Source organism: Remersonia thermophila, chromosome 6, assembly GCF_042764415.1.
Source record: "Remersonia thermophila strain ATCC 22073 chromosome 6, whole genome shotgun sequence".
NCBI classification, from domain to species: domain Eukaryota; kingdom Fungi; phylum Ascomycota; class Sordariomycetes; order Sordariales; family Chaetomiaceae; genus Remersonia; species Remersonia thermophila.
In genome coordinates this window covers 476,640-500,497 of record NC_092222.1, presented here as the reverse complement: position 1 = coordinate 500,497, position 23,858 = coordinate 476,640, and the positions used below count along the sequence as shown (strand labels likewise).

Genomic DNA, 23,858 nt, shown 5'->3' with positions numbered 1-23,858 from the left:
CGTCGCCGTTGGACCTCGCCCAACAAGCCGGTGAGACCCCCCCCCCCCTCTCTTGGCCAAAATCGAACAGTCTAGCCTCTCCGTCTATGTCATAACCTTGTCAGTTCTGAGACCTCGTCAAGAAACCCTCATCCTACCATGTCCATGATCATGACCTTGACCTTGACCTTGACCATGACCTAGACCTGATGCTTCTAGGCCACCCATCTGCCCACGTCTGTTTCCACTAACGTTAGCGATTGCGGCTGGGGGCTACGGCGAGGGAGGCGGCACGGCGTCGCCGGCCTTTGCGTATGATACCGACAAGCCCATGCCGCCGTTTCTGGCTGGGTTGTCGTCGCGTTGGCTCCTCGTTGCCCCCTTTCCCTTCTTTTTTTTTCTTCCCATTTGCTTCACCATTCCATACCTCTTCATGGTTCCCGCCAAGCGTAAATCCCGATCCTGGTACGGTACCCTCCTTTACCATGCCATGCCAATGCCATGTCAGGGTTAGGCTGCACCATATCGTACCACGGGCCCCAGGACGCTAGGGCCGAGGGACAACGCAGGAGGTTGACGAACACACGAGAAACTTTGTGTCTAGCCCTTTTTGTTTGACCGGTCTGGATGGGGGGTATTAGGTCGAAGAAACGCGCACGGGAGTTTGTTGGCGCGCCTCGACAGCTGAAAGTCGACCTACCGTCCCAACCAAGCATCAACTCGGGGGGGAGGAGGGTTGCCATACAGACCCTACTCTATCCTATCTTGCCTCAACCCATGACACCTCGCCATCTAGGAGCATTCCGATGTGTCCATTTACAGTTCGCGTGTCGATTTCTTTTTCTCTGGTACTATCATCGGGGGAGACAAGTTGGCAAAACCCCACCAAAGAACAAAGATTCCCCCGGCTTGTCCCACCTCGATAACATCTCGAGATGAAAATAACCCCGCTACACACAAAAAAGTGCTAAAAGCAGAGCGCGGGAGAAACAGCCAAGCAAACTCCCCATCGTCGTCTGCAAGAAAGAGACGGAAAGGAAAAAAAAAAGAGTGAGAAAAGGCAAAAGATGTGCGCCAGCCGCGAATCGAACGCGGGGCTCATCGATGGCAACGATGAATTTTACCACTAAACCACTGGCGCTGGTTGTCAGGAGCCAATTGCCTGATTGGGATTCACCACCGAGGGGTGGATTTGATATGGGAACCCTCACCTGGAATACCCTACCCACTCCTTTCCTAGGGACGAAAGGGCAAGCAAACCACCAGAAGAGGGCGAACAGCCATGGTAAGAAACGAGCGAGCAGCGGCAATGGGAGATGACAGCGTCAAGCTCTCACACCAGAAACCTTCGGGGGTCAAACAGGTACACCAAGCTTTCTGGATTCTGCCGGAGAGTCGTGGGAAGAATTGTCCTTACTTGTCTTCGTCGCCAGTCATCCGGTCCCTGAGCCGAAGGCAGGATAGACGGGAATAGAGAGCGCCATGGTGTCTTGTCGTGCCTCTGCAGTTCTTCATACACCCTATCAACCCATAGGCTCTTCCTGTTCTTTTTCTCGGGCGTCATGATGCTTCATCAAGCTCAGCTCGACCTTCAGCTCACAGAAAAACACCGCACCACAGCGAGATTTGGTTCATGTTTGTCTTGAACTCTTTCTTTTGCTGCTGCTGCTGCTGTTGTTGTTGTTGTTGCTGCTACCGCTGCTTCCTGATGCTTTCTCATGCTGGGCCACGGGCAATAAAAGCTCCCTCATGCCATGTCATGTCCAAACCAAGCATCATCATGTATCGGCTTCATCCCTCTCAGTCCCCTTTCCTGTCCCATTCTGCAGCACACAGCAGGCAGCACGCAGCCAGAAAAAAAAGAGACAAGTTGGCTTCTCTCCACCCTCCAGAAAAGAAAGGCCCGTGCGAGTTCACCACGATGGTTCTTTCTTTTCCTTTTCCCTCCTTTTCCCCTCCCTCCCCTCCGACAGGCATGTCCCCATATCTCCTTTCCTGGCGCCCAATCGGAAAGGAAGAGAAACGCATACACACACTGAAGAGGGGAACCAGAAGAAAAGCAAGACGACGGTGAGAAGAAAACGCAGACTGGAGGGAAGAAGCAGAAGCCTACTATAAACAATGACGATCCCGTCCCTCCCGATCCCCAACCGATTCCTATTTCCGACCCCCCAGTTCCCCGACCCCAGGACGACCGTGAAGTATTAACAAAACCGACCACTCCCCATCCCCCATGTAAAACGCCAGGCTGATGGTGTAGTGTAGAGTCAAAGAGTCCAATCAAGTAAGACAGAAACGAGAAAGAAAAGGCAGAACGTGAAGCAAGTCCGCCTCCTTCCCCATGCCGGTGTCGCCTTTGCCTGCTTCTCTGGGCGACCTGTGGGTATGGCCGACGGATAGATTGGCGGGCGGGCTGCGCTCGAGGCTCGGGACGAGGACGGGGCGGAGATTGATGTGCCGCATTAAAAAGGCGAGATATGTCGAAACAAAAGGTACGAAACTCGAAGAACACCTGGCCCGATCCTCCTAGGCTGGGTTTCCGAGGATGGTGGGAAACAAAAGTCCGGGCGGGGCTGGCGAGAGAGGGATCGGCAAGTTGGGGGCGTCCGTTCACGGTGTGGCGGCAGCAGCGGGAAGTGTTTAGAAGGCGGTGGAGTAGGCGCAATGTATGCGTTGATATGTTGGGCGTGGCCGGATGATGAGGGCAGCCGTGATGGTTAATGGCACAATGCTGGAATTTTGTTGACGCGGCCAGTGTCGCCGGTCCAATGTTTCGCGAACCGGCCTCGTCGCGGAACCCTGTTTTTTTTTTTTTTTTTTTCGGGGCGTGCCGGTCCAAAAAAAAAAAAAAAGCGTCCAGGGGTTGTTTCTGTTGCTGCTGTTGTCGCTGCTGCTGCTCCTCAGATGCTATGTGTTGTTTGTCGTCCAAGGTTCATATCCTTTTCTTTGTTTTGGCTGTGCTCCTCGGACCTTGATCACCGGGGCTTGAAATCAAAGTACCAAGTGATCGCGTGGTGGTGTGTCCAACCGCCGTGGCGGAGAGCCGAGCTTTTCTTGATGAAACGACCCCGGCGGTTGCTCCCGAAGTCGTAAGAGCCAAGGAGCTTTGGTCGTTTGGGGCGTTGGGCATCTGTTGCTGCAGCGTACAGATATCGTGACAAAAAGACCAAAACGTCACTTGCCGTCCAGAAAAATGCTTTGTGATGCTCTGCCCACCCGCAGCACCAATGACATCCCGTGGGTGGTCCTCTCAGCGCGCGTCGACGCTAGCTCAACGACCGCGAGGAGGCCACTGGAGCACCTAGCTCCGGTCCTTGGGCCCCGAAGCGTCCAGCCTAAGGTATGCGTCTTGGATGGCCCTGACCTCGATACCGTCCATCTCAAGGGCCGTGACCCAGTCGCGCAGCTGGATGCCCTTGCCCTTCTCCTTGTCTTCGCGCCAGGTGCCAAGACGGGGGTATCTCGGGTCGGCGGTGAGGTTGGTCTTCTCGGGGACCTTTTGGGCGGCTCCATCGGCAGCGGCCGCGCCAGCATCGCCGGCGGCTGACGCCTTGGGCGTGCCCGGAGCGCTCCCGCCGCCGCCCTGCTGCATCCACGTGTACGTTTTCCCTTTTCTCCGGCCAAAGCCGCCCATCAGGGTGCTCAGCGTTTGGTTGGTGCTGGCGGTGCTGGACGCTTCGGCAAGCTTGCTGCTCTTCTTGAGCTCCTTCTTGGTCGGCGCCTTGGCGACCGTCTCGGTCTCGGGAGCGGCGCCGTCCTTGGGGCCGCCGGGAACCGCGGAGCCGGCGCGCGAGCCGGCGGCGGCCGCCTCGGGATTGAGGCGCTTCTGGCGCTTCCGGAGCCTCGCCTCTTCGACGTCGCGGTCCACGCGGGCAACCTCGCGGACGGCCTCCATGAGGTTCCTCGGGCCGTGCTTGGCGCCCTTGTGAGACGTGGTCTGGCTGGCGTACGCATCGTAGGAGCCTGAGACACATGGTTAGCAAAGAACGCGGCAAGGCTAAGCGGCGGAGCCATACGCTTCCGCGGGTTCCCGTCCGTCGCGTCAGCTTCGGGAAGGGAATCCAGGCCCGTCCGGAGGGGCACGGCAACGTCGGCCCACTCCGGCGGGTAGTCCCCGTGGGAGGTCTTTTGACGGTGGGCCGAGATGATCTGGGCGTCTTCGATCAGCTCCCTCAGGCGGTGCTTGGTGGCGATGGACAAGAGGGCGAGCTGGTCGACGAGGTAGGCATCGTGGGGGATGAAGGAGCCCGTGGTCACGACCATGGCGCCGTCGGGGCCTGGCTTGGTGGACACGGTGACCTTGGGAGGCGGGAACTCCTGAGGCGGGCGCATCTTGCCGGCGGGGTTGGGGTTCTTCATGTCGAGGTTGAGGCCGAGGCCGTGCTCCTTGGCCATCTTTTCGATGCGGCGGTGCAGGTTGGCAATGGTGAGGAAGGGATTGTTGATCTCGTTGCTGCGCGTGACGGCGAGCCTCTGCGCCGCCTCTTCCCAGGCGCGCTGGGCGACTTCGGCCTCGTAGGCCTCCTGGCTTAGGGCGGCGACCGCCTCGCCGGGCTGGTTGGCCATGCCGGCGCCATAGAAGCTTCCTTTGGACCCCACGCCGTTGGCGGGGAGGCCGGTCCTGGCGTCCTGGCTGAAGGAGCCGGCGTAGAAATCGGCGAGGGCTTGCTCCTCGGCACGCAAGTCGATACCTGTGCCTGCGAGGGTGTCCTCCACGTCGTACTCGATCTCTTTGGCGGGCGCCTCCTTGGCCGGGGGCTTCGACGGCGGGGCCATGGCGCCGGGCGTCGACGCGGACGGAGGGCCGATGGGCGCCATGATGGCGGTGGTGAACTGCTGCGAGGTTGGGGGAGGCACCGTCGACGGAAGGCTCAGCGGGACTGGGGAGGCGGGCTGGGAGGGACGCGTCTCGGGCAGCGAGAGAAGCGGCGCGGGCGAGGGCGCGGCCGATGGAGCGGTTGAGGGCGGGTTGACAGGAGTGGGCGTCTGGGAGGGCGGCTGTGCCGGCGTCTGAGCCGGGGGATGCGCGTGGGTGGGGGCGGGCGACTGCGCCGGCGAAGCACCGTTGGTATACGTCATGGCATTGTACTGGGCGGTCGGCGGGGCGAGGTTCGTGTAGCTGGGGGATGCGGCGGGAGCAGGCGAGGCGGATGGCATCGGGGGGCTGGCGGCGTACGGTGTGGCGGCGTACGTAGGCTGGGTAGCAGGCGGAGGCGAGGTGGGTGTCGTGCGCGGTCTCTTGTTGGGCGGCAGCGAGAAGGTCGATTGCTGCTGGAGACCGCCCTGAGGAGCTGCGGTCTGCTGCTGAGGCGGCTGTGAGAAAGTCGGGCGCTGTTGCATCTGAGGCATCTGCATTTGCTGCATGTGTTGCATCTGTTGCATCTGCTGCATCTGCTGCATCTGCTGCATGTTCTGATGATGCGCCTGGGGCACCTGCGGCTGGGGTTGTGCCATGGTAAATGCTGACCGTCGACAGGCACGCTCGGGGGTTGATGGGAGGTTCGCGTGGGTGATGGAAACGCGAACGGCGTCACGCTTGGGGGAGGCGAAAAGTTGGAGATCGCAGGGTTTCGAGATGGGAGTTTTTGACGCGAGTTGGTCGAAGCGAAAAAAAAAAAAGGGCGGAGAAGAGAAGATGAAGAAGAGAGAGAGTTGTCGGGAAGCGAAATGGAATTTGGCGGTCGAGAAATCGCAAAAAGTCGAGAGAGTTGCCGGTTGATTTCTGGGATTCTTTTTTTTTTTTTTTTTTTTCTCGTTCCCCGGCGGGCAAGAAGCAGAAACAATGGCTCAGGTCGGTCCGGTTTCCGCGTTTTGCTTCTCAGGGCCAGCTTGTCCCCCTCTTGAACGATCTCGCTGTCTTCCGTCCCGCGTCTCGTTGGGTCTTCTCTTCAACCCGCGCAGCTTCGCCTGCGATTCCTGCCTCGGCCCTGTTCCTGCAGCAGCCCATCCAGCGAACTTCCCGTCGCTTTTCGTGTTGCGCAATCGATCTGGCGATGCCTCTGGAGACGGACGAAGGCGCAGAAGGTCGGGGACCCGCGGAGTCGATGGGGGGGCGAGTGTGAGCGCCGTGGAAATGGGCGCGCGTCGTCGGATCGTTTGATGCGGTCAGGTTCAAGGTTCGCGGTTGTTGCCTCGCTGTTGCGTCTGCCGCGCGAGAATATGTCACGTGAGGGACGTGGGTCCTTGGCCGAAAAGAGAGCGGCGCGGCTGAGGGAGAAGGAGCTTCCACTAGAATGAGAAGGCGGAGGAGAAAGTTTTGGGAAAGGGAGACCAGCTGCTTCTTGGCACGGCTGGAGGGCAGGTACGGTAGGTACGCTACTCTGTAGAAAGCCAAGAAGGGAAAAGTGGGGCCGGATTTGGGAACCTCAGGTCGGGTCGCTCGCCTCGCGACTTGGGACTGGATCTCAACGTTTACTCCCAGAACCCAGAAACCAAGACGCCCCGCCACGCGTAGAGACACACCACCACCACAGCGATTGTACAGTTGGAACCTATTGTTCACCGGTGTCCTTTTTTTAAACAAAAAAATCCAATTCCTTCTCGACCATACTAATTCAAATTTCTTGCCTTTTTCTTTCCTGCTGCATCGCCAGCGCCGTTGTCAGACCGGAGACCGGCAAACGGAGAGAAAAGCAAACAAAGGCTCCAACCGGCTCCAACCAAAACGAAACCCGAACCCGATCCATTGCGTCCGGGTGTTGCTTCACTCTCGCTGCTCTGACTGACCAGCACAGAAACTTGTTGAGAAAACCCATCATCACACATCCATCCTCCCCAACGCCATCCACATAATTTCTCGGCTTTGACGCCGGCACCCTCCTCTCGCCATGGCTTCCAAGCGGAAAGCGTCCGCCATGGCCTCGGCCGCTCCAGAAGAGCCCGTCGACCCGTCCGATGAGCTCATGTTTCTGTGCCTGGGTGGTGGAAACGAGGTCGGCCGGTCATGCCACATCATCCAGTACAAAGGAAAGACGGTCATGGTGCGTGACCCTTTCGTCCGTCTGCTCGCCTCCCTGCCGGCTCTCGCTAACCTTGGTTCGATGCCCTCTCGCCAATAGCTGGACGCCGGGCAGCATCCTGCTTACGACGGCCTGGCCGCCCTCCCCTTTTTTGACGACTTTGATCTGAGCACCGTCGACGTGCTCCTCATCAGCCAGTAAGTATCTCTACGTGCACCTGCTACCCAGCCGCCGGATGTAGCACGTGCTTGCAGCGGTGGTTTGGGCAACGGAAGGCCACAGGAGAGGCGGGTTCTTGCATGGCTAGACGCCGAGGTAGCCATGACGGTCCTGGGCCGCAACCAGATCGTCTCTCCGTTGGCTTCCTCGCCCCTCTTCGGCATGTCCATCTCATGCTGCCTGCATCTCCTGCCGCATGTGTGTGTGTGTATATACCTGTGTATTCAGAGAGACCAAAATACAATATGTTGAACTCACGGCCCTCTCCGCCGCTGCTCCTCCGCGCTGCTTACCCCATCTTGCCTCCCATGCACCTCGCCTCTCTCGCCTTTCTCGTTCCCGCCTCTCGCGTCTCCCCTCCTCCACCGCCTCGCCTTCGCCGGACTCCCGCTGACCTGCCAGTTTCCATATCGACCATGCCGCCTCGCTCCCTTACGTCCTGGCCAAGACCAACTTCCGCGGCCGCGTCTTCATGACGCATCCCACCAAGGCCATCTACAAGTGGCTCATCCAGGACAGCGTGCGCGTCGGCAACACGTCGTCCAACCCGACGACCCAGCTCGTCTACACCGAGCAAGACCACCTCAACACCTTCCCCATGATCGAAGCCATGGACTACCACACCACCCATACCATCTCGTCGATCCGCATCACCCCCTACCCAGCCGGCCACGTCCTCGGCGCCGCCATGTTCCTCATCGAAATCGCCGGCCTCAACATCCTCTTCACCGGCGACTACTCGCGCGAGCAGGACCGCCACCTCGTGTCGGCCCAGGTGCCCAAGGGCGTCAAGATCGACGTGCTCATCACCGAGTCCACCTACGGCATCGCCTCGCACGTGCCGCGCCTGGAGCGCGAGCAAGCCCTCATGAAGTCTGTGACGGGCATCCTCAACCGTGGAGGGCGCGTCCTCATGCCCGTTTTCGCTCTCGGCCGTGCTCAGGAGCTGCTGCTCATCCTCGACGAGTACTGGGCCAAGCACAAAGAGTACCAAAAGTACCCCATTTACTACGCCAGCAACCTGGCCCGCAAGTGCATGCTCGTCTACCAGACCTACGTGGGAGCCATGAACGACAACATCAAGCGTCTCTTCCGCGAGCGCATGGCCGAGGCCGAAGCGTCCGGGGACGCCACCGCCAAGGGCGGCGGACCGTGGGATTTCAAGTTCATCCGGTCCCTCAAGAACCTGGATCGTTTCGACGACGTGGGCGGATGCGTCATGCTGGCGAGCCCCGGCATGCTCCAAAACGGCGTCAGCCGCGAGCTGCTGGAGCGCTGGGCCCCGAGCGACAAGAACGGCGTTATCATCACCGGTTACAGCGTCGAGGGCACCATGGCCAAGCAGCTCATGCAGGAGCCCGAGCACATCCAGGCCGTCATGACGAGGCCTTCGGGCGCGGGTCGTCGCGGGCCTGGCGGCGATGCCGACAAGGTCCTGATCCCGCGTCGCTGCACCGTCCAGGAGTATTCGTTCGCCGCCCACGTCGACGGCACCGAGAACCGGGAGTTCATCGAGGAGGTCGGCGCCCCCGTGGTGATTCTCGTCCACGGCGAGGTTCACAACATGATGCGTCTCAAGTCCAAGCTCCTCTCCCTCAACGCCGGCAAGAAGGACAAGGACAAGATCAAGGTCTACAGCCCGCGCAACTGCGAGGAGCTCCGCATCCCCTTCAAGACGGACAAGACCGCCAAGGTGGTTGGCAAGCTCGCGTCCATGCCGCAACCTGCCGCCGCCGCCGCCGCCGCCGCCGCCGCCGCCGATCCTGCGGCCCCCGACGCCCCGCGCGAGCCCCAGCTCATCACCGGCGTGCTCGTCCAGAACGACTTCAAAATGTCGCTCATGGCCCCCGAGGACCTGCGCGAGTACGCGGGGTTGACCACGACGACCATCGCTTGCAAGCAGCGGCTCAGGCTCACCGCCGCGGGGATCGACTTGATCAAGTGGGGCCTGGAGGGGACGTTTGGGAGCGTCGAGGAGCTCCCCGAGGGCCGGGCGCACGGCTCCAGCAACGGCGCCAAGAGCGAGAGCGACGGCGACGGCGACACCAAGATGGACGAGGACGAGGTCGACGAGGAGTTTACCCGGGACGAGGTCGTGGCCGCGTACCTCGTCATGGGCTGCGTTACGGTCCGGTACCGGGCCAGCGGAGAGGTGGAGATCGAGTGGGAAGGGAACATGCTCAACGACGGCATCGCGGACGCCGTCATGGCGGTGCTGCTGGGGATCGAAAGCAGCCCGGCGGCGGTGAAGCGTACGTATAAATCATCAGCCTTCTCCTCCCTCCGCCCCACCCCCTGCGGTTCTCCCCTCCATTTTCTAACACATGATTTGACACGCACGCGTCCAGGCTCCGCGAGCAAACACTCGCACTCGCACTCGCACTCGCACACGCTCACCTCGACCCGCCAAAACCCTCACGCCAACCTCACCCCGGCCGACCGCCTCGACCGGCTCATGATGTTCCTCGAGGCCCAGTTCGGCGCCGACAACGTCGAGCCCATCGCCGAGCCCAAGCTGCCCCCCACCCCGCCGCGGCTGCCCTCTTCCACCCCGGAGGCCCAAGACCAGGCCGCAACGCCGCAGGCAGGCGACGAAAGCAACGACCAGCCCACGGAGGGACGCGAACGCGAACAGGATCAAGAGCAGGAGCAGGCGAAGCGGGACGAGCTGGCCCGCCTGCACAAGCTCGGCGTCCCCGTCCCCGGCGTCCGCGTGCGCCTCGACGACAAGCTCGAGGCCCGCGTCTGGCTCGAGTCGCTCGAGGTGGAGTGCGGGAACAAGGTGTTTGCCGACCGGGTGAGGGCCGTGGTGGAGAGGGCCGTCGAGGTGGCGGCGCCGCTTTGGGGGTGATTCTTTTTTTTTTTTTTTTTTTTCTCAAGTTTCTTTCGTTTTCACGCTTGTTCATTGCCCTTTGTCTTCTCGGGACGTTCCGTTGCGCTTTGGTTGGGTTGTAATCTTTTGCTACAAGACCTCTTTTTTTTCATTAAAAAACAAAAAGAAAGAAAACAAAAGAGATCATGGTCATCTATCTTGAGCATGGGGACAAGGTCAGTCAGGTTGAGAGTTGAATGGATGGAGCAGGACGGAACTGAATGAATGCATCTTGGGCACTTCCATATGCCGTCGTAGAGGACGCGAGATCCCTCCACCTTATGCCAAGGGAGAGATGAGGATTCCGACAGACGTCCCGCACGGCGCCGTAGTGCTGAACGAGCGTATGCAGAAAGGAACGTTTTGACCTGCCGTATCGTGTCCAATGCTGTAAAGAGTTCATGGGAACCTCCTTCACAAACGAGATCAAACGGCACGAAACGGTGGTTAGATCCAAAAAAAATCGTCATCGTGGCAATACTTCTTCAACTCTGAACTACTTATACATACGCAATTCTGGCCCAAGTCCCCCCCCCCCCCCAAAAAAAAAAAAATCACTGCTACACCGGTCCATGCGGTCTAAAGAAGAAGCAGAAAAGAAAAAGGAGAGAGCATTACCCTAGATAAGGTTTCAACTCCTCCTTCTCCTCCAACAAGACCTTAAAAGAGAACGGCGCGAACGGCCAACCGGCAAACTCGGCAAACTTGCTGAAGCTTTCGACCCAAGCCAGACGGAGCGAATGCAGCATGGCCGACACGCCCTCCATGATGATGAGGATGATGCAGCTGAGGAAGAAGAAGGCGCCAAAGACAACGACCAGGAAGATGGCGCCGCTGATGCCCGTGCCCTTGAGGCCGATGGCCATGGTCATGGACCACAGCACCGACGAGAGCTGCTGGTGGGCCAGGGACAGGGCCCAGAGACGGAGGTACGAGGCCGTGTGGGAGACGCAGTTGAGGCAGAACTCTGTGGGCGGTTCTCTGATTAGCATTTGTTTCCTAAAAGATAAACATCTTGCAAGAGGGGTGGAGCCGGCGGATGAAGAACAAGACGAAAGGGACGTACCGATGGTGTGGATAACCTGATGAATCATGACCTCTCCAAACTCAAACTCGCTACCATGGCCATGACCATGTCCGCCCTCGTCGCCGCCGTCGTCAAACTCCTCATGATCCACGCCGTGGGCAAGCATCGAAGACGCCTCGCCGTTGCGCGTGGCATCCTCGTCTTCGTCGTCCAGGGCGCTGACCGTGGCGTGCTCGCCGATGCCGCGGTAGCCCTTGGCGCGAGCGCGGTTGTGCTCCCAGCGGAGATAGAAGGGCTTGAGGAAGAGCAGGATGGGCACCTGCACGACGGCGATGAGCAGCAGGCCGATCTGGACATACTTTTGGCCGGGGTACAGCGGGACGTCGATGAAGCCGGGCTGCAGGAACATGTAGATGAGCATGTTCAGCAAGCCGGGAGGCTGACGGCCGGTGCCCAGCCAATCGACGGACCACTTGTAGATGATGCAGAGGACCAGGTATCCGAAGATGGCCTGGAAGAAGATCATGCCGGGGACAAAGTTGCCCCAGATGTCGATGGGCCGCTTGAAGTGCCTCGCGTTGATGTACGAGAAGCACAGCGAGTAGGTCATGTGCGCCCAGCCGAGGATGATGCTCATCTTCATCTTGTAGCTGTTGGTAAAGAGCAGGTCGTTCTCGGTGCCGTGCCAGCGCCAGTCGAGGCCAAAAGGATAGCGGTAGTTGGGGTCGCGGAGGCGGGCAGTGACGGACTGGCCCGAACGGAAGTCGGGCGGAACCACCCACTCCCAGGCGCTGGGGAACAGGGTCATGGACTTGGAGAAGATGTCGTTGTAGATGAGGCCGGTGAAGATGGAGAAGAGGGCCATGACGAGGGCAATGTAGCGACCGTAGTACACCATGGCAAAGAGCTCAAAGGTGACCTTCTTGAGCGGCTTCTCCCAGTAGATCATGGCGAGCGCGGCGCAGAGCATGATGAGGGCGTGGCCCAGGTCGCCGAACATGACGGCGAAGAGGAACGGGAAGGTGACGAAGACGGGGATGGCCGGGTTGACCTCCTGGTAGGTGGCGGTGCCGTAGGCGTTGACGATGGTCTGGAAGGCCTCGGTGAACTTGTTGGTCTTGAGGTAGGTGGGCGGGGTCTTGTTGGTGCGGATGACGTTGATGATGGAGGGCACCGAGAGGCCGGCGCGGGCGGTGACCTCGTGCAGGGTGGCGCGGATGCGCGGCAGGTCGTGGGTGGGGCACCAGGCCTCGGCGATGAGGGTGCGGCGGGCGCGGTCGTACAGGAAGAGGTTGAGGGTGTCGTAGACGGCCTTCTCCTTGGCGACGAGCACCATCCACGCCGACAGGGAGCGCGAGATCTGGGAGAGCTCGGCCTGGAGGGTGTGCTCCGTGTTGCGCAGGACGTTCTGGACGTCGGTGAGGCGGGCGTTGACCTCGTGGAGCTGGTCGCGGCGCAGGTCGGCGTTTTCGTCGACGCTGTAGACGTCGGCGCCCATGGACTCGGAGATCTTGCGGATCTTGGCCAGGATCTCGCGGCCGTGGGCAAAGATGACGAAGACGTTCTTGGCGACGGGCTCGTTGGTGGCAGGGTCGACGAGGGCCTCGGGGATCTCGGCCTGGTTCATGTACAGGTTGCCGCGCAGGGTGCGCCACAGGATGCGCTCGAAGGCGGCGACGCGGTCGCGGGCGATGACGCCCGAGACGAAGCCGATGTTCATGCCCGAGAAGGAACGCTCGGCCTGGGCCTCGGGGGCGGTAACCTGGTGCTCGACATCGTTGAGCAGCGGGGCGTCATCGTCGGCGGGGGCGCCGTCGGTGGAGGCGCGGATCTCGTCGACGTTTCCGTGGGCCCGGTCAAAGAAGCCGCCGGCCTCGCGCAGGACCCAGCGCCACTCGACGAGCTCGATCTCGCGACGCTTGAGGGTCTCGTAGCTGTCGTTGAGCGAGGAGACGCGCTTCTCGAGGGACTGGCAGCGCTCGGCGAGCTCGTCGATGTCGGAGGTGGTGGGGGCGGCGAGGGAGTCCACGTCGAGGTCGAGCTTGCGCAGGGAGATGCCGGCCTTGTCCATCTGGGCGTGGAAGTAGCCTGGGAACGTCAGCGGGACGCACGAGGAGGTTGGATGGTGGGCGCTGGCGCAGCGGGCCGTGACGTACGAAGCTGGCGCTCCACATTGTCGAGGCGGCGGATGTCCTGGGTGAAGACACGCTGGAAGGCGGTGAGGTCGCCGTTGAGCTGGCAGGCGTTAGCACGAGATGCCGGAGCGCGGGTCGGGGCAGAAAAAAGAACGCACATCGCGGAACTGGACGAGACCCAGCTCGCCCAGGGCGTTGACGACCTCGCGGCCGATTTCGTTGGAGATGTAGAGCTGCACCATGCTCATGTCCGCCGAGCGGAACGGGGTATCCCGTACCGTAGCCATCGCGAGAGTTGGGTGCGGCGATGACCGCGGCAATTGGGATGGCGATGGCGGGTGGTGGTTTGATGGAGCGGAGGGGGGAGGTTGGATGCGAGTTGTGAGATGGAGGAGGACCGAAGACGCAGTGGACGATCCACTGTGTACTGTGTACGCTCCGAGGTGAGGCTGCCAAGCCATTGGCGGGCGGAGCCAACCAACGCTGAGCAGCGCCTGTAACTGGCCAAGGCCGGCTCGCTGTTGGGGGCCCGGAGCCGCGCGTCGGCAAAGGCCGCAGCGGGCAATCTGGGTGCGAGGAAAGGTATGCGCACTGTTCGTACCATCGCCAATCGCAGCCGCCTGCACAGTGCCATCATGCAACCCCGGAGCACTCGGAGCATCCAGCGCCTCCGCTCCCAGTGGCTGGACAAAACCACCCGTCTTCAGACTTGACATCACTTGGCTTCTCCTTGAGCCCATGCTCAACGATCCGGTCCGTCAGCCTGACTTCAGGTTGGAACCCTACCTAGGTACACGTAGAAATACCTAGTTACATACAGTACTACCTACTATAGGTATTTCGGTTGGGAACCACCTCCCAAGGACTTGCAGTGTATAGTACACCCCCTAGGTACCGAGTCTCGGGGTCTTCCACGGCTTGGATAGGCCCATCTTCTTCTTGTTCTGGTGACATCCAACAAGGAACGTCCAGCCTTCTTGGCATGATACCGATCCATGGATGGGGACGTTTGTGCACTGTCCGGACAGGTGGGTAGATAGGGTTAGTTCACACAATCAGCACCCAGGAATCAAAGATCCCGACAACAAATACCACGGAGGGTTGTCGCAGCAAAAGCAGCCTCGGGTCATCTGTCAACCTCGAAATCGACACAGGCAGACACACCAACGACAGGTAAACGTAACCCCAACCAACCTGTCCGGGGTAAGCACTGTGTGACCGTCAAACGCACTTCGCCCAGAGGACCCCGACTTGGATTTCGTCCCAGAGCACCTAGGTAGTTACAAGTCTCCTCCAGGACACAACGCCTCCAGGCACGTCACTGTTCTAGATAGACACGGCCCAGAGCATCCCGAGACGCCCGTCGCATAGGTCACGAGGCATGCCATCCTTGCGCTCTCGGAGTTCACGCCAAGTTGCACAGTTGCACAGCAGTCCAAGCAGCCCAGCAGCAGCCAACCCCAACCCGCCCGCCTTGCAGCCCGCATCCCGCGTCCCGCGTCCCGCGCCGGCCCCCGTCCCTGTTTCGCCGCTTGACCCGATGACCCGACCGCGCCGGCGCGCTGGCGTGGGGGGTACGGTAACCATGCCACCACTCACCATCCGCCACCCCCCCAGTTCCAACCTTGGGGTGGCAGAACCGCATTCCCCCGGGGGACCGGTGATTCGGTGGATGCCGTAATCAGAAACCCCAAGAAGCCCGTGACCGTTCCCATGTCTTATCTCTCTCCCCCAAGTCTGCTGCACTGCACCCTGTGCCCATAGGGTCCAGGGTATCGTTCCCGGCTGGGATGGGCACCGAAGGACGCACAGGGCAGAGAGGCAGAGAGGCAAGCAGATGCGCGATATAATAAGTCGATCAACGGCCGCTTCACATATGACTTTGGAACCACGCGTACACACACACACACACACACACACACACACACTTGCTTCTCCCCAACCCCGGCTCCTCCAATGCTTTTCCAACCTTTTTCAACGACCAAACCCCTTACTGCTAGCACCTGGCGTTTCTTCTGCACCACACCACACTCACTACCTTACCTACCCAGGTACCTTGACATAATACATCCCTTGCTCGCTCTCTGCCTTTCCCCCATCCCTCTCCCGCTTGCTTCTTCTCCCTTCCTCTACCAAGCCAGCCAGCCAGCCAGCCAGCCAGCCAGCCAGGTTGTTCCAGATCCCACCTCTCTCTTACGCCCAACGTTTAGACATCCCATCTGAATACAAGACCATCTATCTCTCCACGCAGCCAGAACCCTCTCTCCCCCCCCATGAACTTGTTTGATGCATGCCGTGCCCATCTCGAGCCTCAACTTCAACCTCAACCCCAACCTTAATTAACCCTTCTCAACGGCCACCCGCAACAACCGAACAAACGACCACCAACGCTGTCTCGTGATCCGTTGCACCTTGAGCTTCCCGCCGCCACGACCATCTCGGGGACAATGCTTTGGCTGCCTCGCCTGTCCATCAAGCCGAGCTCACCCACACGCACACATACACACACACACTCTCTCTCTCTCTCTCTTGGACCGGACCGGACGGGATCCCCCGCGGCCTCCCAGACGCCTCACCCCCTCTGTCAGCAATACACGGCACGACGTGGGACACCAAGATCGAGACAAGCGGAGATTTTCAGCTACCATTACCTAGCTAGTTTGAGATCTCCCCCTAACTATATGTGCTTTCTTGCTACTGGCTCATCCTGCCCACACGCTCAGGCTATGCTCCACGACTCTAAACACAACCATGTCCCCCTCTCCTCCCTCTCCCTCTCTGTACTACTACTACCACTACTACCACCTCCCCCTCCCCCCAAGTACTCTTCTGCCCTGTTTTTTCTGTTATTTCCTTTTTTTTGTTCCCAGCTGTCACCAGCAGCCAGCTACTTCCCTGTCCCACGAAACAGAACAACCCACAACACACGCTCTCCTCATGAACTAACATGGACTAGACATTTTGGGTCTGTTTTGTCCTCCAACGACAAAGACAATGAGACACGACGACGGCTTCGCTAAACCACACCCGCTGGTCCCCCAACCCCGATGCATCAAACGCCGCCGCTGCTTTGCCACCAAACCAACCAACCCACCCTCCCCCCCCCCCTTGAAGTGAGAAGAGAGAAAAAAAAAATCATGTTCAAGACACCAAGCCATGACACCATGACGGATAACAACGACGATCAACCATGATGATGCTGCCCAACGCCAACTCCCGCGCCTCGCTTTGCCTTTTGTGCCCTTGCCACGCAATGCCATGGTGTGGTATCGATGCATCGGATCGAGAATCGAGAGAGAAGAGAGACAAGACACGAGAAAAACCCCCCAAAACAACGCCCAATGCTGAACAAGAAACGCCTCCGCAAAAAAAAAGTAAAAAGAAACAAGAGAGAAACGGACGACCATAAAAACAACCCGCTCGCTCAGAGCTTCCGCCCAAACATAAACGAGCCATACATGCCGCCGACCTCGGCCCTGGCCACGGGGATCTTACGCATCCCCCACGACTCGGCGCCCATCTTCCACCGGCGGCTGCCGTCGTCGCGCGGGGCGCCTGGGGCACCGCCGCGCTTCCTCACCATCCAGGTGCGGCTCCCGCACTCCGAGATGTCCCAGCCCATGTGGCCGAGCGCGGTGGCCGACTTCCTCACGCGGCGAGACACGTCCTCGGCGATCTCGATCACCTCGAGCGGCTCCGACAGCGACCGGAGCAGGACGCAGTTGCTGCCGCACAGGTAGGCGAGGTCGAGCTCCGGGCCCCAAAAGTCCGAGAGGTCCAGGAAGCGCAGCGTGTGCGGGACCCAGTCGAGCTGCATGGCCACGTCGCCGTCGGCGTCCTCGTCCGGGACGAAGAGGCGGTTCACGTCCTGCAGGCGCAGGGAGCGGCCCAGCGCCAGCTCCTCGAGGTGCTTGGTCAGCGGGCGCAGCAGGTTGATGTGGGCGGCATCCATCTTGCTGCCCTTGAGGCTGAGCGACTTGAGGGTGTGCGGAAGCAAGGGAAGCAGCTCGGTCACCTTGTCGGCGTCGAGGACCTGGTGGCTCCGGGCGTCGGTGGCCAGGCTCAGGAACTCGAGCTCCCGGGCGGCGGGGTGCTTGGCGAGGAAGTCGATGATGCCGCGCGCCGTGAGCAGCGTGCACTTGGCCAGGTTGAGGTGCGTGAGCCGCGCCGTGACGGGGATCGAGGCGAGGGCTTCGTCCGTGATGCGCGTGCCGGCCACGTCGAGGTGGGTGAGGCGCGGCATCCGAGGCAGCAGGATCTCGAAGACGGACGACGGCAGGGTCAGGCACTTGTGAAGGGAGAGGCGGCGGACGGACAACGCCTTGGGCCAGTTCTGGTCGACGGCCTCGACGAAGGCATCGCGGAACTTGGTCGAGGTGCACCCGCAAAAGTCGAGAGCCTTGATCTGCGAGAGGCCCAGGAAGAGCTTCCTCAGCACGGCCGCGCTGAGGTCGTCGTCGATGTACTCTTGGGCCAGGAACTCCTGCAGGTTCGGCGTGAGGTCAAGGCACTGCAGCAGCGTCTCGGACGTCAGGTTGCGAGCCTTGGACCGCTCGGCGGCCGTCGAGAAGAGCTGGGCGGGGTTGAAGTGGCAAAAGTCGAGCCGCCGCACGATGGTGCCCAGGTTAGGGTGCGCCGCGACGTGGGTGAGGAACTTGTGGAAGATGCGCGAGTGGGGGATGGTGATGCGGGTGTAGAGGGTGCTGAGGGTCGCGATGTGCATCGTCTTGGAGGTCAGCAGCAGCGACATGAGGTCGACGTTGCGCCGCGTGACGCCGTTGGGGGGCACATCGAGGGCAAGGAGGCTGATGATGGAGGCTGTTTTGTTGTTGTTCAGACGTCAGCCAACACCGCTCGGACGAACACGGACGCAGGAGGAAAGAAGCCAGCACCGCCACCTACTCAGAATCTCGGTGGGCAACCGCTCGATGGGGGCCTCGCCGGGCCTGTTCTGGCCGCGCTTCGCCGGGCGGGAGGGGCTGCTGAAGACATGGTGGAGGACCTGGAGGTCGCCGAAGCTCTTGCTGGCGAGCTTGCCCTTGACCTGAATGCCCTTCCAGCCCTGGAAGGAATCGGCGGGGGTCCAGTAGCCAAGGAGCCGGCTCCCTGGGTTCGTGACGGGCGGCTGGAAGCGGGTCTGGATCATCTTGTGGCCGGGGCGGCCCGAGGATCTGGGTGCGATTTCGACGGGGTCGGCGTCGTGGTCGCTGTCGTCGATGACAGCCTCGTCGCTGCTGAAGTCGTCGGGGTGCTGAAACGACGACACCTTGGAGTGGGAGAAGGTCTGGGGCTGAACGTTGTCGTGCTCCCGGATGGAGGAGAAGGACGATCGAGAGACTCGGTCCGGAGAGGAGGGTGCGACCTTGTCATTGGTCTCGATCGGGCCTTTGTAGTCCGGGACCCGAAGGGGCTCCGGACACAGATGATCGGCCTCCCTGGGCCTTGGCTTGGGGATGGCCATCGGGAGTGGCACCTTGCTGGAAAGCTGGGAAAACGGGTGCAGGGGGGTGTGCTGGCGGTTCGGTAGGGGGGGCGCCTTGGCGTGGTGCGGCGGAATATTGCACAAAGCACGAACTCGCCCGCTATGGGAGCGCCGTCAGGGCAGGGTGCCGGCTCGGGGGTCAGGTGCGCCGCTTCGCAATGAGATGGCGACAGGGCCGGGCGGTTGGGTGCAAGGACCTGAGCTGGGAGGGCCGGGGAGGGGAGGGGAGGGGGAGGGGGAGGGTGTGACAAGGGAAGGCACCGAGACGCGACGTCGCCAAAAGGCTTGCTTGGGATGAGATTCCACGGGCTGCTTGGGGCCCGGGTCCGTCTGTGATTCGATGCGGAGTCGGCAGGTGTGAGCGCTGACAAAATGCAAATGGTCTGCTCTCTCACGAGGAGGCGGAAGGGAGGCGGGACGTCGACCGGAGGTTTTCTATTAGTCAAGGGACCAGCTTGTTAGGTAACAAGTTGGCGCGGCGAGGTAGCGGTGCGGGGAAGGTCGCTAGACGCTGGCACGGTCGGGGATCCGCAGACGGTTATTTTTTTTTTTTTCGAGATGCCTCTTCTGTTGGTTCGCCGGACGGGGCTGTCGAGGCCGATGGGGCATCCAGCAATTGGGGTCTGGATGCAAGGATCAATGTCTTGGGTTTGTTGCGTAGGGCAGGAAAATGGAGGATTCTGGTAACTATGCCACTGCGCGCAATGGCAGCAGGGTGGTCCTACACCATGCAGGCTGCAGCCGGTTCCGCGTGGTGGATATCGCAATTCGCTAGGGTCAGGTCGTAATGGCCCTGCTGTTGACGCTGTGCGGGGGGGGCAATGAATTGGAAGGCCGAGTCTCGACCTTTGTACGTTGTATGTAGATGGTGTTTTGTCACACGGCAAAAAGATAGAACAATGATCAGATGGCAAATGGCAAATCCGAGAGTCATCAAAGGGCGGCGAAGTCGGAAGCAGGGGATGGGATGGCTCAAATACGGCACCTATCGCTCGGCCCGAAACGATGTCAGATGTCGGCGGATAACGCACCCAGCTCAAACGCCGGGCAGCGCAGTTGGGAGCTGGCAGATCAGGTGGTTGTGAAGTTTTTTTTTCCTTTGCTGCCAAAGGCTGGAGTCCTCCAGGTTGAGTTGCGGTCGGCCCCAGGAATGCACGTCGCCGGCTGCCGAATTTTCCATGTTTTGCAGGCAGTTTCTACGACATGGACCACGCCATAAAATCGGCCTGGGCCGTGCCATGGCTCGACCCCACCCAGGTCCTGTCTCGTGGTCTCGGTGGAACGTGCTAAGGGGCCATTACGATTACGTTACGCGTTACGTACCAGCGGCCCCTTACAAATGGAAGCAACGCGCAAGCTGAAGAAGGAATGCTGACGAAAAAAAAAAAGAAAAGAAATGAGCCATCTCACGAAATCATAGGATGTCACCGTGATACGACCCAACAACAATAACCATCTGCGAGGCTTCCACCGAGCGTCCGAGAAGAGGCCACCCGCGAAATGCGCGTGTGAGTGTGTGCTTGAGTGCGTGTGTGCAAACCAGAACACCGAACATGCGAACCTGTCATGCAGCGACGACTCGGCGGCGTGCTGCTCGCCATTGGCTGCGCTGCCCCTTCTAGGCCGTCCGGGGTAGCGATCGCCACCCGACCAACGCTTTCCAGACCACACTCCTCCTCCTGCGATGCTTGCTCTCCATGCAAAGCATCGCGTCACGCTGCACCGCGGCAAGCCCATCCAGAGCCTAAACCGTACGTAATGGTTTTCCTCCCGGCGTCTTACCGGCCGCCTTCCACGCGAAGCTCGCAAGACGGGTGGGAAATATGAACATCAGCACGGCAGGCCGTTGTGTGACCTGGAGGGCATTTCCATCTGCTTCCAGGTTCTCCACGAGGCGCCAGACGCATGATGGTCAACCCGCTCCAACCCTCGGACGATCGCCCGGCAGTAACGCCGCTACCTACCCACCCTGCCTACCCTACGGACCCCCCGAGCCCAACCCCAACGGTGACTGCTGACGGCTGGCCGACCGACCGAATCGCAAAAAAACGACAAGCTACGCTACTCCAACACACAAGCCGCCAGCGCTACCATCGGCCGATGACCAGAACGGCTGACTGAGCAAGACAAAGGACGGGATCGGGGGTGCCGTCCGGGCTGTGGCCGTCAGGCGACTCGCCCGCAGGCAGGGTTCCAGCGCTGCTCTTTGGGTCGAAAGCCCCTCCCCGGAGAAAGCTCCATCAAAGTCGTCCAGCCAAGCTGTTCACGTGGTGCACATCACCTGGCGGATGGCTTCGCCGAGCTGACAGGGGGTCCAAGGGGGGGGGGGGGGGATCCGGGGAGCCGTGTGCAACCGCGCTGCGGGCTCCGTTCCCCGGAGGTTGGGCCACCCCTGCTTGCTACCCTGGCGGCTGCATGGTCTTGCGCTTCCTTGTCGATTTTTTTTTTTATTACCGTCGTGTTGTGGTTCACCTCCTCCTGAAGACCTCAAGCATTGGGCATCGCGCTCGACTCCACCAGAACAGTTGGCAAACACGACCCCAAACCACCCGAAGGGGGCCCCTACCTGTTCACCAACTTCTTTGCAAATTGGATATGATAATGGATGTCAGGCCTTGTCCAGTGGTGCATGGATTCTGTTGGACTCGGCTTCGACGACACCCTCAAAATCCCACGGCATTCCGACCAGGAACATCACATCTTAATGGACGAGCGAGGCATGACGTGGACACGGCATGACTGGCTACCTCATGCTTTGACACGGTTTCAAACCACCAACCTGACCTCCCATCTCTCATCAGGGCCTGATGGGTGAAAAGAAAAGGGAAAAAAAGTGTTTGGCTCAACAAAAACCCAACGCTCGCTTGGTCCTGAACAATCAAACAATGTCAGACGTCGTAGCGTTGCATCTGCCTGCTCACATGACCATCCCCATGGATCCGGTCATTTATGTGCATACTTGTACCCAGTCCAGCGCCTACGCAGCACAGTAACCTTAACCTTAGCGGCTCCCTCTCCGCCTGCCGCGGATCGCGGGGGCTGCAGGCAGGGCCAGATGCCGCCAAGACGAGATGCCGCAGCGTTCCCGGAACCCGGACGGGATCAGCGCCCAGCCATCGAAGGTCTCGAACGCCGCAAACCGCCGCTCGGACAGCTGTCGGCTGAAGAATCCGTACGTGCGGTAACGTGACTGGCCTGGGCCCCGAGAGGTTCGACACAGGCCGTGCTTGCTTGCTTGCTTGCACGTACGCCGTATGTCTGTACCGTGTAGGAGCTCTTAGAGGGGCAGGGATAAGAACGTTGGGAAAAGTCCAAGATTTACATACCCTAACATACACTCTGCATTTGTATGTTGACACCCAGGACATGAAAAACTGGGCAGCCGGAGCCTCGATTGGAGGGGAGGGGTGTACACTGCCGCACCGACAATTTGATGCAAAACATGGGCACTGTAACTACCTTACCTACTACCTACCTTACGTATGTACACAGTACTCATCCAACGTCATCACCGCCACCACAACAAGCGGCCATTGTACCGCGGATGTAGAACCCGACCCGTTGACCGAGACACCGATTCCGCGTTTCTTCCAGATAACGTGCAACATGCAAGCGTTGCCGTCAAATCACGCGTCTTTTTGGCCGGCCCTCTTCAAAAAGCGGCTCTGTGGTGCATGAAAAAGCAAGCGCGGCGAATGGTGCAAGCTGCATGTCGCAGCAGCACCAACGCCAGCAGCAGCAGCAGCAGCACCGGGACCAGCACTCACCACCACCACCCGCCTGCCCGCCTGCCTGCCTGCGTGTCGGCCGTCCGGTCCAGTCAGCCCGAGACTCGCCGGCGTTGCCGACGTGATTCGGGGCGGTTGATGCATTTCCGGCCCTGTGCTTCTGTAGGACCGGATATTAGACGTACCATACTGCTACAGCGTACACAGCACAGAGGTAGCATGCACGAGACGGCTAGGCCCGGCTGGGCTGTCGGCTTGCGAGGCTTAGCGAAGGGCGGGCCAGGCACGCGTACGACCCGAGGGAGGATTTGACGTTGCTTCGGGATGTGACAGCTGCAGATCCGGTCCCCAAGGTTTGCTGGTGAGTAACTGCAATAGTTATTTGATATGGCTCCGCCTGTCCGTCAGGGACAAGAATACAAGACCAAGCGGCTTGGGCGCTCACAAGCATGCTCGATCCTTGCCTCGTGAGAGCGCGTCGCTTATTTCTTGCGGTGGCACCGAAGCACCTTTTCGAGGAGTTGGATAGGCGAGGAGTCTGACGGGAGCGTGTCTTGGGAGGGTCTAGGGGGCATCTTGAATAGAGGGTTCCAACGGTTGAGCCTCGATTTTTGAAGGGCTCAACCAGGAAGCTGGATAGTATGGTATAGTCCTTGGAGCGCACAGTGGAAGAAGATGCCCATGTCATCGGAGTACCTGGCCTACCTAGCTACCGAGGCACGTAGGTACCTTGATCAACAGTATTATCTATCGGATGTGAATACCCACCTCCCTACCTAGATACCTCTTGACCACTTTGCGTGCTGCACCTCTCTGGCATTGATATGCAGCTCCCTTTCTTCTTCAACTCCCTTGATCTCGGCCTCGGCCTTACGTCAAAATATTACGGCGCCGGCGATTCATTCCTCTTTTTTTTTTTCTTTTTTTTTTTCTTTTTTTTTGCGTCCTGCGCCAGTTTCTTCTTTGTGAGCTTGCGACGCTTCCATGAAAGCACCAACCCGATGATGGTACCCAAGGCCGTGACCGCGATCATGATACTGCCCACAATCGCCCCGATGCACCCAGCTCGGGATTTCCGCCGGAGGCATTGGGATCCGTGGCCGCCGTGGCCTTGGCAGCACGCGTTGCTGATGTCGCGCCCGTGCGCGAAGCTCTCGTTGGAGTCGGTGCAGCCGAGGCACGAGCGGGCGCATTTTCCGGGTGGCGGGCAAAGTTTCGACGAGGCTCAACCACTTGGTTGGGATAGATAGGCCCGGATGGGCGGCGGCAAGGTACGGTATGTACATACAAGGAATCCACGGTAGCTTGCCTAAATACCTAGGTATCTAGGACAAGGTAGAGGGATAGATGATAGAAAGGAAACGGTCCGTATTATCTTAACCTGCACCTCCGATAGAACCTCCCAGGTCCTGGTCGGAGAGACATGGACGGACATAGGTATGTATCTAGGCTAAGAG

General features: G+C 59.9%; 5 protein-coding genes and 1 non-coding gene across 6 annotated transcripts; 2 read left to right on the top strand and 4 right to left on the bottom strand.

Moving 5' to 3' along the window:
- Positions 1-1,049: 1,049 nt before the first annotated feature.
- Positions 1,050-1,120, bottom strand: VTJ83DRAFT_t137. Its single transcript has one exon. It is a non-coding gene; the product is annotated as a tRNA-Gly (tRNA).
- A 2,160-nt stretch (positions 1,121-3,280) lies between these two features.
- Positions 3,281-5,433, bottom strand: VTJ83DRAFT_6315 (uncharacterized protein; the record flags this gene model as incomplete). Its single annotated transcript, XM_071013013.1, has 2 exons — positions 3,281-3,942; positions 3,996-5,433. 2 exons carry the CDS (start codon positions 5,431-5,433, stop codon positions 3,281-3,283), a joined length of 2,100 nt encoding a protein of 699 aa, XP_070863942.1.
- A 1,373-nt stretch (positions 5,434-6,806) lies between these two features.
- On the top strand, positions 6,807-7,139 carry VTJ83DRAFT_6314 (uncharacterized protein; the record flags this gene model as incomplete). Its single annotated transcript, XM_071013012.1, has 2 exons — positions 6,807-6,959; positions 7,038-7,139. The coding sequence occupies 2 exons, from the start codon at positions 6,807-6,809 to the stop codon at positions 7,137-7,139; spliced, it is 255 nt and encodes an 84-aa protein (XP_070863941.1).
- A 490-nt stretch (positions 7,140-7,629) lies between these two features.
- VTJ83DRAFT_6313 (uncharacterized protein) lies at positions 7,630-10,008 on the top strand (the record flags this gene model as incomplete). Its single annotated transcript, XM_071013011.1, has 2 exons — positions 7,630-9,409; positions 9,506-10,008. 2 exons carry the CDS (start codon positions 7,630-7,632, stop codon positions 10,006-10,008), a joined length of 2,283 nt encoding a protein of 760 aa, XP_070863940.1.
- A 635-nt stretch (positions 10,009-10,643) lies between these two features.
- Positions 10,644-13,478, bottom strand: VTJ83DRAFT_6312 (uncharacterized protein; the record flags this gene model as incomplete). The annotated part of the gene is made up of 4 exons (XM_071013010.1): positions 10,644-10,996; positions 11,096-13,144; positions 13,213-13,291; positions 13,350-13,478. The coding sequence occupies 4 exons, from the start codon at positions 13,476-13,478 to the stop codon at positions 10,644-10,646; spliced, it is 2,610 nt and encodes an 869-aa protein (XP_070863939.1).
- A 3,137-nt stretch (positions 13,479-16,615) lies between these two features.
- Positions 16,616-18,652, bottom strand: VTJ83DRAFT_6311 (uncharacterized protein; the record flags this gene model as incomplete). The annotated part of the gene is made up of 2 exons (XM_071013009.1): positions 16,616-18,009; positions 18,094-18,652. The coding sequence occupies 2 exons, from the start codon at positions 18,650-18,652 to the stop codon at positions 16,616-16,618; spliced, it is 1,953 nt and encodes a 650-aa protein (XP_070863938.1).
- Positions 18,653-23,858: the final 5,206 nt, after the last annotated feature.